Source organism: Mauremys mutica, chromosome 2 (genome assembly GCF_020497125.1).
Source record: "Mauremys mutica isolate MM-2020 ecotype Southern chromosome 2, ASM2049712v1, whole genome shotgun sequence".
NCBI classification, from domain to species: Eukaryota; Metazoa; Chordata; order Testudines; family Geoemydidae; genus Mauremys; species Mauremys mutica.
In genome coordinates this window covers 48461328-48475228 of record NC_059073.1, presented here as the reverse complement: position 1 = coordinate 48475228, position 13901 = coordinate 48461328, and the positions used below count along the sequence as shown (strand labels likewise).

Genomic DNA, 13901 nt, shown 5'->3' with positions numbered 1-13901 from the left:
AGCTTGTCTCTCTCACCAACAGAAGTTGGTCCAATAAAAGATATTACCCAGGGTCGCCCAGAGGATTCAGGGGGCCTCGGGCAAAGCAGGGAAGCTGCTGTGCTTGTGCTCACCCAGTGGCAGTCTTGGTCTTCGGTGGTATATCAGCGGCGGGGGGGCCCTTGAGTCACTCCACGTCTTCGGCAGCATTGAAGGGCCCCCTGCCGCCGAAATGCCGGCTGAAGACCCGGACCACCACTGGGCCAAGGCTCTTGGGGCCCTTGTGGGGCCCAGGGCAAATTGCCCCACTTGCCCCCCCAGGCGGCCTTGATATTACCTCTCCCATCTGGTCCTCGATGACCTCTCGAGGTCCCTTCCCAGTCCTAGAGTCTATGAATCTTCTCTCTCATATCCTTGAACCAACAAGGCTGCTACAACACTGCACACGAGTCCTGCAGGACAATCAATTAGCTTTCTTGTCAGCAAATTCTTCCCCTTACAATGGATGGGAGCAAGAGACTGTACTAAGTCTGTCTGGGTAAAATCAGTAGAGCCCTGCAAATCTGCGGATATCTGCTTTATAGCCATGTACCATGTTTGCGGATCTTGGATCAGATACGGATATAGATTTTGTATCTGTGTTGGGCTCTAGAAATCAGCTACTGAGAGGGAAAGGAGGCATGGGAGGCCTGTTTGGCTGCCCCACCAAAATATCCACTGCTGTGGTGGTGGAAGGAGAAAAGGTCACCGCAGGCTGAGCCTCAGCCTGTGCCTATATCAGAGAACTTGTGTCTGTGTGTAGACGGGGTTGGGAGTGGCCAGACAGGCGGACACGAGGCTGAGCCAGTCTGCGGCAGGCTCCAGCCAGCTACTTGGGCTCCGCTGGTGCTTAAATGGGTAACAACATTTCACCAATAAATAATAATGATCGGTGAGGGGTGAAAAAGGGCGGGCACGGCCCAGTGCCTCCCCCAATCCCTGCCGCCCTCGCACAGGCCCGAGCCTGACCCCTCTCCGCTAGGCCGCTGGGGGAGCTGCAGGTGACTGAGACGCGCAGCCTCAGCGAAGGGAAGCTCCGCCCTGGAGCGAGCTCGCGGCTCTCCTACCTTTCCCCCCACCCCGCCCCCGCGCAGGAGACCGGAGGGGGCGGGGCCAGGACTGAACTCAAGCCCCGCCCCTTCCGCCTGCGCCCAAGGTCCCGGCGAGGAGGCTGAACTCCAGTAGTCCGGCGGAGGCCGAGGGAGCGGCAGGGTCGTGGCCATGGCGGTCCGGGCGGGGTGGTGCTGCGGCCAGTGGGCTGCTGCGGCCGCGCGTTTCCCTCCCACGTCGCGGGTAAGGCGCCCCCCTCCCCGCCCCTGCGGAGCTCCCGGCCGGCTGAGGAGTCGCTGCTTCCCTCCCGCGTCGACGCAGCCGTCCCGTGTTACCCCCGCGTCTCCGTCCGAGCACAGCGTGTCACTTCCCCCCCGGCACCCCCAGGCTGCCCCTATGTCCAGGGCACAGCGTGTCACTTCCCCCCCGGCACCCCCAGGCTGCCCCTATGTCCAGGGCACAGCGTGTCACTTCCCCCCCGGCACCCCCAGGCTGCCCCCTATGTCCAGGGCACAGCGTGTCACTTCCCCCCGGCACCCCCAGGCTGCCCCCTATGTCCAGGGCACAGCGTGTCACTTCCCCCCGGCACCCCCAGGCTGCCCCCTATGTCCAGGGCACAGCGTGTCACTTCCCCCCCGCACCCCCAGGCTGCCCCCTATGTCCAGGGCACATCGTATCACTCCCCCCCCCCCGCACCCTTAGGCTGCCCCCCCGGCCAGGGCACAGCGTGTCACTTCCCCCCCCCCGCACCCTCAGGCTGCCCCCCTGGCCAGGGCACATCGTATCACTTCCCCCCCGCACCCCCAGGCTGCCCCCCCGGCCAGGGCACAGCGTGTCACTTCCCCCCCGCCCCCCCCGGCTGCCCCCGGTGGCCCGGGCGCAGCGTGTCACCCCAACCCCGCACCCTCAGGCTGCCTCCGATGGCCAGGGCGCAGCGTGTCACTTGCCCCCTGCACCCACAGGCTTCCCCTGTGGCCCGGGCACAGCGTGTCACACCAGCCCCGCACCCTCAGGCTGCCCCCGGCCAGGGCACAGCATGTCACTCCCCCCCGCACCCTCAGGCTGCCCCCTATGGCCCGGGCACAGCATGTCACTCCCCCCCCCACACCCACAGACTGCCCCCCTGGCCAGGGCACAGCGTGTCACTCCCCCCCCCCCCGCACCCTTAGGCTGCCCCCTATGGCCCAGGCACAGCGTGTCACTCCCCCCCGCACCCTCAGGCTGCCCCTGGCCAGGGCACAGCGTGTCACTTCCCCCCCCAGCACCCTCAGGCTGCCCCCTATGGCCCGGCCACAGCGTGTCACTTCCCCCCCGGCACCCTCAGGCTGCCCCCTATGTCCAGGGCACAGCGTGTCACTTCCCCCCCCCCGCACCCTCAGGCTGCCCCCTATGTCCAGGGCACAGCGCGTCACTTCCCCCCCGCACCCTCAGGCTGCCCCCTATGGCCCGGCCACAGCGTGTCACTTCCCCCACCGCACCCTCCGGCTGCCCCTCTGGGCCGGGCACAGCGTGTCACACCAGCCCCGCACCCTCAGGCTGCCCCCGGCCAGGGCACAGCGTGTCACTTCCCCCCCAGCACCATCAGGCTGCCCCCTATGGCCCAGGCACAGCGTGTCACTCCCCCCTCCCCCCCCGCACCCTTAGGCTGCCCCCTATGGCCCGGGCACAGCGTGTCACTCCCCCCCCGCACCCTCAGGCTGCCCCCTATGGCCCGGGCACAGCATGTCACTCCCCCTCCCCCCGCACCCTTAGGCTGCCTCCTATGGCCCGGGCACAGCATGTCACTCCCCCCCACACCCACAGGCTGCCCCCCCAGCCAGGGCACAGCGTGTCACTTACCCCCTGCACCCACAGGCTGCCCCTATGGCCTGGGCACAGTGTGTCAAACCAGCCCCGCACCCTCAGGCTGCCCCTGGCCAGGGCACAGCGTGTCACTTCCCCCCCAGCACCCTCAGGCTGCCCCCTATGGCCCAGGCACAGCGTGTCACTCCCCCTCCCCCGCACCCAGAGGCTGCCTCCTATGGCCCGGGCACAGCATGTCACTCCCCCCCCCCCACCCACAGGCTGCCCCCCCAGCCTGGGCACAGCGTGTCACTTACCCCCTGCACCCTCAGGCTGCCCCTATGGCCCGGGCACAGCGTGTCACACCAGCCCCGCACCCGCAGGCTGCCCCCCCGTCCAGGGCACAGCATGCATGTCACTCCCCACCCCGCACCCGCAGGCTGCCCCTGTGTCCTGGGCACAGCATGTCACTCCCCCCCCCGCAGGCTGCCCCTATGTCCAGGGCACAGCATGTCTCTCCCCCCCCCCGCACCCTTAGGCTGCCTCCTATGGCCCGGGCACAGCATGTCACTCCCCCCCACACCCACAGGCTGCCCCCCCAGCCAGGGCACAGCGTGTCACTTACCCCCTGCACCCTCAGGCTGCCCCTATGGCCCGGGCACAGCGTGTCACACCAGCCCCGCACCCGCAGGCTGCCCCCCCCGGCCAGGGCACAGCATGTCACTCCCCCACCCCGCACCCGCAGGCTGCCCCTGTGTCCAGGGCACAGCATGTCACTCCCCCCCCGCAGGCTGCCCCTATGGCCCGGGCACAGCATGTCACTCCCCCTCCCCCCGCACCCTTAGGCTGCCTCCTATGGCCCGGGCACAGCATGTCACTCCCCCCCACACCCACAGGCTGCCCCCCCAGCCAGGGCACAGCGTGTCACTTACCCCCTGCACCCACAGGCTGCCCCTATGGCCTGGGCACAGTGTGTCAAACCAGCCCCGCACCCTCAGGCTGCCCCTGGCCAGGGCACAGCGTGTCACTTCCCCCCCAGCACCCTCAGGCTGCCCCCTATGGCCCAGGCACAGCGTGTCACTCCCCCTCCCCCCGCACCCTTAGGCTGCCTCCTATGGCCCGGGCACAGCATGTCACTCCCCCCCACACCCACAGGCTGCCCCCCCAGCCAGGGCACAGCGTGTCACTTACCCCCTGCACCCTCAGGCTGCCCCTATGGCCCGGGCACAGCGTGTCACACCAGCCCCGCACCCGCAGGCTGCCCCCCCCGGCCAGGGCACAGCATGTCACTCCCCCACCCCGCACCCGCAGGCTGCCCCTGTGTCCAGGGCACAGCATGTCACTCCCCCCCCGCAGGCTGCCCCTATGTCCAGGGGCCCCCATGTTCCCCCCCCCCCCCCGCACCCGCAGGCTGCCCCCCTGGCCAGGGCACAGCATGTAACTCCCCCCCGCACGCTGCCGCTATGGCCTGGGCATAGCGTGTCACACGAGCCCCGCACCCACAGGCTGCCCCCCGGCCAGGGCACAGCGTGTCACATCAGCCCCGCACCCGCAGGCTGCCCCTATGTCCAGGGCACAGCGTTTCACACCCCCCCCGCACCCGCAGGCTGCCGCTATGGCCTGGGCATAGCGTGTCACACGAGCCCCGCACCCCCAGACTGCCCCCCGGCCAGGTCACAGCGTGTCACTTCCTGACCCGCACCCTCAGGCTGCCCCCCTGGCCAGGGCACATCGTATCACTTCCCCCCCCCCCCGCACCCTTAGGCTGTCCCCCGGCCAGGGCACAGCGTGTCACTTCCCCCCCTGCACTCCCAGGCTGCCCCCCTGGCCAGGGCACAGCGTGTCACTTCCCCCCCGCACCCCCAGGCTGCCCCCCTGGCCAGGGCACATCGTGTCAGTTCCCAACTCGTACCCTCAGGCTGCCCCCCTGGCCCGAGCACAGTGTGTCACTTCCCCTCCCCCCCCCCTTCCCCGCACCCACAGGCTGCCCCTATGTCCAGGGCACAGCATGTCACTTCCCCCCGCACCCCGAGGCTGCCCCTATGGCCTGGGCACAGCGTGTCACACCAGCCCCGCACCCTCAGGCTGCCCCCCCTGGCCAGGGCACAGCGTGTCACTTCCCAACCCGCACTCTCAGGCTGCCCCTATGGCCCGGGCACTGTGTGTCACACCAGCCCTGCACCCTCAGGCTGCCCCCCCCGGCCAGGGCACAGCGTGTCACTTCCCGACCCACACACTCAGGCTGCCCCCCTGGCCAGGGCACAGCATGTCACTTCCCGACCCACACCCTCAGGCTGCCCCCTATGGCCCAGGCACAGCGTGTCACTTCCCCCCCAGCACCCTCAGGCTGCCTCCGTTGGCCCGGGCACAGCGTGTCACTCCCCCCCTCCCCCGCACCCTCAGGCTGCCTCCTAGGGCCCGGGCACAGCGTGTCACTCCCCCCCGCACCCACAGGCTGCTCCCCCGGCCAGGGCACAGCGTGTCACTCCCCCCTGCACCCTCAGGCTGCTCCTATGGCCTGGGCATAGCGTGTCACACCAGCCCCGCACCCTCAGGCTGCCCCCCCTGGCCAGGGCGCAGCGTGTCATCCCCCCCGCACCCACAGGCTGCCCCGCCGGCCCGGGCGCAGCGTGTCATCCCCCCCGCACCCACAGGCTGCCCCCCCGGCCCGGGCGCAGCGTGTCATCCCCCCCGCCCCCCCAGGCTGCCCCCCCGGCCCGGGCGCCGCGTGTCAGCCCCCCCGCACCCACAGGCTGCCCCCCCGGCCAGGGCACAGCGTGTCACTTGCCCCCTGCACCCACAGGCTGCCCCCCCGGCCAGGGCACAGCGTGTCACTCCCCCCTGCACCCTTAGGCTGCCCCTATGGCCTGGGCATAGCGTGTCACACCAGCCCCGCACCCTCAGGCTGCCCCCCCCCAGCCAGGGCACAGCGTGTCACACCAGCCCCGCACCCTCAGGCTGCCCCCCCCGGCCAGGGCACAGCGTGTCACACCAGCCCCGCACCCTCAGGCTGCCCCCCCCGGCCAGGGCACAGCGTGTCACACCAGCCCCGCACCCTCAGGCTGCCCCCCCGGCCAGGGCACAGCGTGTCACACCAGCCCCGCACCCGCAGGCTGCCCCTGTGTCCAGGGCACAGCGTTTCACTCCCCCCCCCCGCACCCGCAGACTGCCGCTATGGCCTGGGCATAGCGTGTCACACGAGCCCCGCATCCCCAGGCTGCCCCCCGGCCAGGTCACAGCGTGTCACTTCCTGACCCGCACCCTCAGGCTGCCCCCCTGGCCAGGGCACAGCGTGTCACTCCCCCCCCCCCCCCAGGGCACACTGTCTTCTTCCCCACAGGGCACACTGTTAACTGTATCCCAGGAACCAGCATAACCGAACTCATCTCCCTTCTCTCTGGATGCAATTCTAACCCTTGCTCCATTCCCCCCACCCCCATTAAAACACAGTGACATCCAGCATTGCCAGTCCCACCAAGTGTTTAAAATAATCATGAGATTGGCTTATAATAATGAAATTTAAAAAAATAAGTTGTGGTTTCTTTTTATTTGCCTCTTGGTTTCTTAGCCTTTAGGATACACTTGCTTAATTGTTTCATGTTTTTCTCTGCCACCTTGAGGGCTAGAAATTTGCCTTTTAATTAAAGTTGGGATTCTCATGTAATGTCTTGATTTCAGTAGCTAGGGCTTTAGAAAAAATGCCAACAGATATCATGGGACTTGTGATAAAATTGTGAGAGTTGACAATACTGGAAACCCACTCCATTTCTCTCCTCTCTCCTCCAGGAACATAGTGAAAGCTCTCCATCTCCCCCTCTACCCACCCAGTATAGCTTCGTTAGGCCAAGTCACCTTTACCTCACCATACATACATGGTGTAATTTTCATCCTCCTCCTCCCAAGCATTCAGTGGAACCTTCCATTCTCTAGCTGGGTAAATATTTCTGGTGCACAGCAAGCTTTTTACCAACCTTTGGTCTTGGGAGTAGTACTATTCAATACAGTTTAACTAAAATAGCTTACATTTTACAGTCAGAGCAACAAAATAGATTGGTCTGTTTACTTATGGTACCTTTGCAGACCATATTTTGGAAGAGTTTTGTCTGGACACAGCACTTACTGTTCAGAAAAGACTTGCTGTGTTATTCCTACAGGTGGGGGTAATGTCATGATTTCTCTGCCCTCCTCCTTCAGTTACCTAGCTTGTTCCTGGGCTTGTTTTCAGTTTAGTTTGGTTTTTAACCCACGTTTACATGTAGGTTGTTTTGTACTGGTGTAGCTGACTGATGTAGTTGCACACTGGTGGAAATTGCTTAATGTAGACAACATTGCATTCACCCGTGTAAAATGTGACTTAGTTTGAAACTGGGCTATCTGCATGCAAATTATGGTTTATACAATTGCAGGATATCTACACTAGTGGCTGGCACCCGTGTCCCAATATAGAACTGAGTATTAGATTTTTTTCAGCCTAAAACCATTGTGGTTTGTGATAATTCTCATTACTCTGACTCCTCTGAACAACTTCGCTGCTCTTGTCCTATAAAGACTGTTCTGTTCTCCTGCTCCTAGAAATCAGCTGTATGTTTGTCTTTTACTAATACATATTTTTTGCTGCTGTGTTCAGTCTTTTACTCTTTCGACTCTAATTTGTTTCTAGTTTTCTTGCTTCTTGCTTCTTGCTTGCATATATAAACCTGCCCCTGGAAATTTCCACTACTTGCATCCGAAGAAGTGGGTATTCACCCACGAAAGCTCATGCTGCAAAACGTCTGTTAGTCTATAAGGTGCCACAGGATTCTTTGCTGCTTCTACAGAACCAGACTAACACGGCTACCCCTCTGATACTTGACACCATGTGTATCTGTGTGTCATGAGCATATTGCTGGCACTTAAGTCTGTGTTTTCTGAATAGTTCACTTAGTGGCTGCAGGTAGATGCTGAAAAGGACCAGACTGAAAATTAATCCTTGTGAGACTTGACAAGTGAGGGGATTGAGTGATGGAGTTGCAGTTTCCTATCCCAACTCATTGGATGTGTCCCTCCAAGAAGGATTTAAACTATTTTAGTGCATTACCCTGGATTTCTGTCACCTCTCTCAGGTGGGACAGGAACATCTTACTGTCAACAATGTTGAATTCTGCAGAGAGTTCCTATAGGATGAGAATAGATGTCTGTCCTATCCATTGACAAGAGATCAGTGCCACTAAAACAATTTCATTTCCATGGTCTGGCCTGAATCCAGACTGTGCTGTGTCTAGAATATTAGCTTCAATTAGATGAGGTTGTAGTTGGCCTTTAGCTAGCTTCTCTGAATTTGCTTGGAGGGATGCGAGATTTAATGCTGGGCAGTAGTTGGCTAGAACTGATGTGTCCAGGGTAGGTTTCTTCAGTGTAGGTTGGATTGTTCCATGTTTGAAGTAGGAAGGAAAGATTCCTTTTCTGAATGAGAAATTGCTCTTGACTCTTTCACAAGCCAGGAAGATCATGGGTTGGTTCACAAGTTTCAGGTTGACACTCATACAATGTCTTGCTGAGTGAATGTACTGAACTCTAGGAATGCGGGTGGACTGGTGGTGATAGGTGGAGTGGATCCATGTTGTTTGAGAAGGCTTCCTGAATGTGCGTGATCTTTCCAACGAGGTAAGATGATAGTTTTTTTGGTGTTTGTCTCTGATGCAGGTTGCAGACCCTTAGGATTGAGAAGTGTGTGGTGTAAATGTCATCCTATGCAAAAGCATTCGACTTTTATTATCTTCATGTAAAAGTTCTGGATGTGGATGGCAGTCAGATAGTAAAACTGTCTTTGATATGGAAAAAGATTATTGTAGTTTGGTCAATTCATTGTGTATGGGGAAAAAAAGAGAAAAATACTTTGCCAAAATGAAATGACTAGTAAATAGCTAACTGAAAAAGCAAAACATTAACTTATATGATTACAAAAACATTTCCACAAGATCTGCTGTGGAGGAGTTCTAAACTTTGATATTATTTATCAGGCAGACTGCAAACTGCCCCAGAATATTTACTTTACTATGTAATCTAGATTTTCATGGTGATAAGTGTGCAGACATTTTCTGCCACAGACTTTCTTTATAGTATTGAATTCTTTTCTTTGCCTCACTGTGTTCTTTTTTACTTGTTACTTCGAACACCAGATTCACTTCAGGAATACAAGATTTCTTTTTCTTCAAAACAAACTTATAACCAAGTAAAGACACTTTTTCTTCTGGTCAGAACCAGGGTGGATTTGATTAAATCAAAATGAAATTGATTTAAATTACTAGTCAGGAAGACTTGATTTAATCATGGATTTCTACATAAAAGTGCATTCTTGTTGGTTGTTATAACCTTAATACATATTCTTCACAACTCAGAAATAGATGTAGGTTTCATTTTTAGAGGGTACACACTATATATTTTTTAAGTGATTTATTTTGAAAACTTTTCAGATTAGTTTTACAGCTTATATCAAAAAATGAATGATTGTTTGGTTATTTCATTTACTAAAGGTAAATGAAGCAGATATTTATGAAGTAATTGGCAGGTGAACTATCTCCAGTTCAACAGGTTAATCGTTAATATTTGGAGGATTTTCTTGCCATGCTGTATTAGGAGGAGAACGTCACCAGACAGACATTTAAATTGTTTTATTTAACTAAAACAACGTTATATATTCTGGAATTTTTCTTCAACAGCAAACATACAATATTTTAACAAAACAAGGATATTACTTTTTTAATTTAGTTAAACGTTCAGGTTTTTTAAAATCAGGTTTGTTTTTGTTAAAATTGTTTTTAACTAAAATAGTTAAATGAAATATTTAAAAAAAAAATTGACCATGTCAGCCAGGTCAACATGAGAAACTTAAAATATTGGCTTCTGCAGCTAACTCCATCATCTTCACCTTAATTTTCCTGTTTGTTCATAATCTGGAAAAGAAAAACAAGCTTTCCTGCTTTTTCAGGTCCCAAACGATTTCTCAATTTGGAATGAACTAGTTCAAAGGAAGAAAATATTCTTTCTACACTGACAGAAGAAGCAACTGCTGTTAAAAGTGAGGTTATCACTTCAGCAGTCTCTGAATCCACGTGTTTGAGTGACTTCCACCAATTCACTGGTGTGACTTTCTTTAAAACATCATCAGCAAACATATTTCTTGAATGGTTCACCCTTAGCTCTGAAGTTTATTATCGCTGGCATAATGGAGGGATGATTGCTGGATGTCCATGTCATAGCCAACTCCTCTTCTTCAGCACTAAAGGTTTGGCCCTGGTACTAAGTTATGAGAATATTAGCAAGAAGATGAGCTGGCAATAGTGCTTGTCCCATCCTTTTTTTTTTTAATGCTTATAATTTAACTCTGTGTCTATATATTTCTCTTTTTAAGATCTCACTCAGTTCGTTCCGAATTTCAACAGCATCAGCAATAAAACAGCTATTTCCCTGCATTTTGTTCAAGGCTACAGAAATAGGCTTCAGGATACTCAGCATGTGTTTAACATTTCTCTTAAGCCCAATGTTGATAACTTTGGCTGTGACAGTGCCATCTGTTTTTTCACAATTTTGCTCACAAACTGTCATCAGATTAGGACAGTTCTTGATATAATGCTCAAAACAGTCCACGACTGAGTTCCATCGCACATATTCTGGGAGAGTTAGCTTGGTTCCTCCCACTTTTTTCAGAGGAGCTGCTGTGAAGTGGTTGTTACAGAAGTATTTTGCAATTTCAACATTAGCCTTTATTTCTGGAACACTGAAGTCTTTGGCTGGGAGGTGCATCAAATGAGCACTGCAACCATATGTTCTTAACTTGGGACTCTCTTCTAAATAATTTCTTCTCATCTCAGACACATTTGTGGCATTGTGTGTGATCAAACCACGTACTAGACATTTGAATTTTTTTCCCACCGTTTGTTATAGCCTTTACTGCTGCTACTTGTAAGTATTCTACTGTGTGTGCATTTCCTGATGTATCAATTGTTTCTGAAAGGAAGACATTCTCTTTTTCTGTTGTCACACAAGCACATGCAAAAGGATCATTGTGGACATTGCTCCACCCATCAAGACTCAGGTTAACAATTTCACCCTCTAGACCTTTTGCACACTGCTCAATTTCTATTTCATACACTTTATCAAGCAATTTGCCCGCGACATCTGCTCTATTGGGTGAACTGTATCCTGATCTTAATGACTGAACCATGTTAATGAAGTGTGGGTTCTCAGTCATACAGAAAGGAGAGTTTGTTGCATAAACAAACCAGGGAATTTTTTCATCAGTTACCTCTTTCTGTATCTGCTGGTTCTTAACAAACACTTATCTATGGTGCTTTCTGGATGATGGAGATTTTTTTTTCTGTTTGCTACAGGTGATATACTGTGGCTATGTGATATACATGATGTGACTGAAACAGATAACTTGGCAGATAACTCTGAAACTATAGAAAATGATGATGGTGATCTTGAAGGTGGATAGTCTTCAGAATCCTGTATGTTGAGAGTGGATTCTCCTAAACAAAATAAGTCAATGCAGTTATTTAATTATTATTACCATATTGTCCATTTAGTATTACTCATTGCATTCACTGACATTCAGTACTACTTTAAAGGTGAAATTGTAAAAGGAAGATCTGCTTATTTCACCTATTTATTTTTTATCACAACTGCGTCTAAAATGATAGTACCATAGAGTAACAATTATATTTTTTGCTCAAACATGAGAATTCGAGAATAGTCCAGAAGGAAGACAGCAGTCCTTAAGAAAGAAATATGAAATGAAAAAGTAAACCAACCTAAAGAGCCTGCATATTCACACATGTTCCTTTCTTCAACGCAGCTTCCTCCTGAGAAGGAACACTTCTCATGATGTTGTTTGATTTGGGCAACCAGGCCTTGCATTTCTTTGTTGCACTGTTTGCATTTTGCACGCATGCCTGTCTGACCCGCAGGTAAAGGAACTTCATTAAAATATTCCCAAACTGTGTCTCTTTTATGGCCTGCTGCCATTATAGGCTTTCCTTTCTAGTGAGAGAATGGTATGATAGATCTCAAATCAGTGAAGGCTACACTCAAAAAGAACTCAAGACTTCTGGAATATGCTGCTCAAAGTTTCACTTTTGTTTCTACTGCCTGTCCCTCCCTTCTCACATTTATCTCCAGACTTCTTCTCGTCCAGATCTATTCCGCCCCCAACAATCTTCTATTCATTGACCTTTTTGAAACTTTGCACTTTTAGCGAGAGGTAAGGGATTGACTTTGTATACACAAATTTGCAGAGGGACAATAGGGTTGAGATCTGGGGAAGACGCTTAAGGAAATCGAGGCTCAGGTGATCTTCAGTGGGATTCTGCCTGTTCCTAGAGAAGGGCAACAAAGGTGTGACAAGATTATGGCGATCAACAGATGGCTCAGGCAGTGGTGCTATAAGGAGGGCTTTGGGATGTACGGCCACTGGGAAGCATTCATGGACAGAGGACTGTTCTCTTGGGATGGACTTCACCTGAGTAAGGAGGGAAATAGACTTCTAGGATGGAGGCTGGCACAACTGATTAGGAGAGCTTTAAACTAGGAATTTGGGGGGATGGTTGGGAGAAGTCCAGGTAATCTCCACGCCGGAATTTAACATTGAGAGGGAAGAAAACAAAGAAAGAGAGGATACAGCCATGGGCAGAAGAATGGACATAAGGAGGAAGGGTAGTGTAGATACCAGTCTAATAGGTGATACTGGTAGTAGAATGTCTGTGCCTAACCAGGTAAAGAATGTCAGTGAAGCCAAACGGCAAAAACTAAGATGTCTGTACACTAATGCGAGGAGCCTAGGTAACAAAATGGAGGAACTAGAGCTACTGGTGCAGGAAGTGAAACCGGATATTATAGGGATAACAGAAACATGGTGGAATAGTTGTCATGACTGGAGTACAGGTATTGAAGGCTATGTGCTGTTTAGGAAAGACAGAAATAAAGGCAAAGGTGGTAGAGTAGCATTGTATATCAATGATGAGGTTATCTGTAAAGAAATAAGAAGTGATGGAATGGATAAGACAGAGTCTGTCTGGGCAAAAATCACATTGGGAAAGAAAGCTACTAGAGCTTCCCCTGAGATAGTGCTTGGGGTGTGCTACAGACCGCCGGGATCTGAATTGGATATGGATAGAGACCTCTTTAATGTTTTTAATGAAGTAAATACTAATGGGAATTGTGTGATCATGCGAGACTTTAACTTCCGAGATATAGACTGGAGGACAAGTGCTAGTAACAATAATAGGGCTCAGATTTTTCTGGATGTGATAGCTGATGGATTTCTTCATCAAGTAGTTGAAGAACCAACAAGAGGAGATGCCATTTTAGATTTGGTTTTGGTGACTAGTGAGGACCTCATAGAAGAAATGGTTGTAGGGGACAACCTTGGTTCGAGTGATCATGAGCTAATTCAGTTCAAACTAGATGGAAGGATAAACAAAAATAGATCTGGGACTACGGTTTTTTATTTCAAAAGGGCTAACTTTAAAGAATTAAGGAAATTAGTTAGGGAAGTGGATTGGACTGAAGAACTTGTGGATCTAAAGGCGGAGGAGGCCTGGAATTACTTCAAGTCAAAGTTGCAGAAACTATCAGAAGCCTGCATCCCAAGAAAGGGGGAAAAAATCATAGGCAGGAGTTGTAGACCAAGCTGGATGAGCAAGCATCTCAGAGAGGTGATTAAGAAAAAGCAGAAAGCCTACAAGGAGTGGAAGATGGGTGGGATTAGCAAGGAATGCTACCTTATTGAGGTCAGAACATGTAGGGATGAAGTGAGAAAGGTTAAAAGCCATGTAGAGTTGGACCTTGCAAAGGGAGTTAAAACCAATAGTAAAAGGTTCTATAGCCATATAAATAAGAAGAAAACAAATATAGAAGAAGTGGGACTGCTAAACACTGAGGATGGAATGGAGGTTAAGGATAATCTACGCATGGCCCAATATCTAAATAAATACTTTGCCTCAGTCTTTAATGAGGCTAATGAGGAGTTTAGGGATAATGGAAGGATGACAAATGGGAATGAGGATATGGAG

General features: G+C 52.7%; 1 protein-coding gene across 2 annotated transcripts in view; it reads left to right on the top strand.

Annotated features, from left to right (window-relative positions):
* The window catches only part of DECR1 (2,4-dienoyl-CoA reductase 1), a 43284-nt gene that overhangs the window by 5387 nt on the left and 23996 nt on the right, over positions 1–13901 (top strand). Inside the window, exon 1 of one of the 2 annotated variants that reach the window (XM_045003677.1) lies at positions 1156–1311. The exons of the other annotated variant lie outside the window; for it this stretch is intronic. Within the exon in view, the coding sequence (XP_044859612.1) occupies positions 1240–1311 (72 nt within the window). The 5' untranslated portion in view covers positions 1156–1239. Of the gene's footprint in view, positions 1–1155; positions 1312–13901 lie in introns of those variants that run through there. 2 annotated transcript variants of the gene reach the window in all.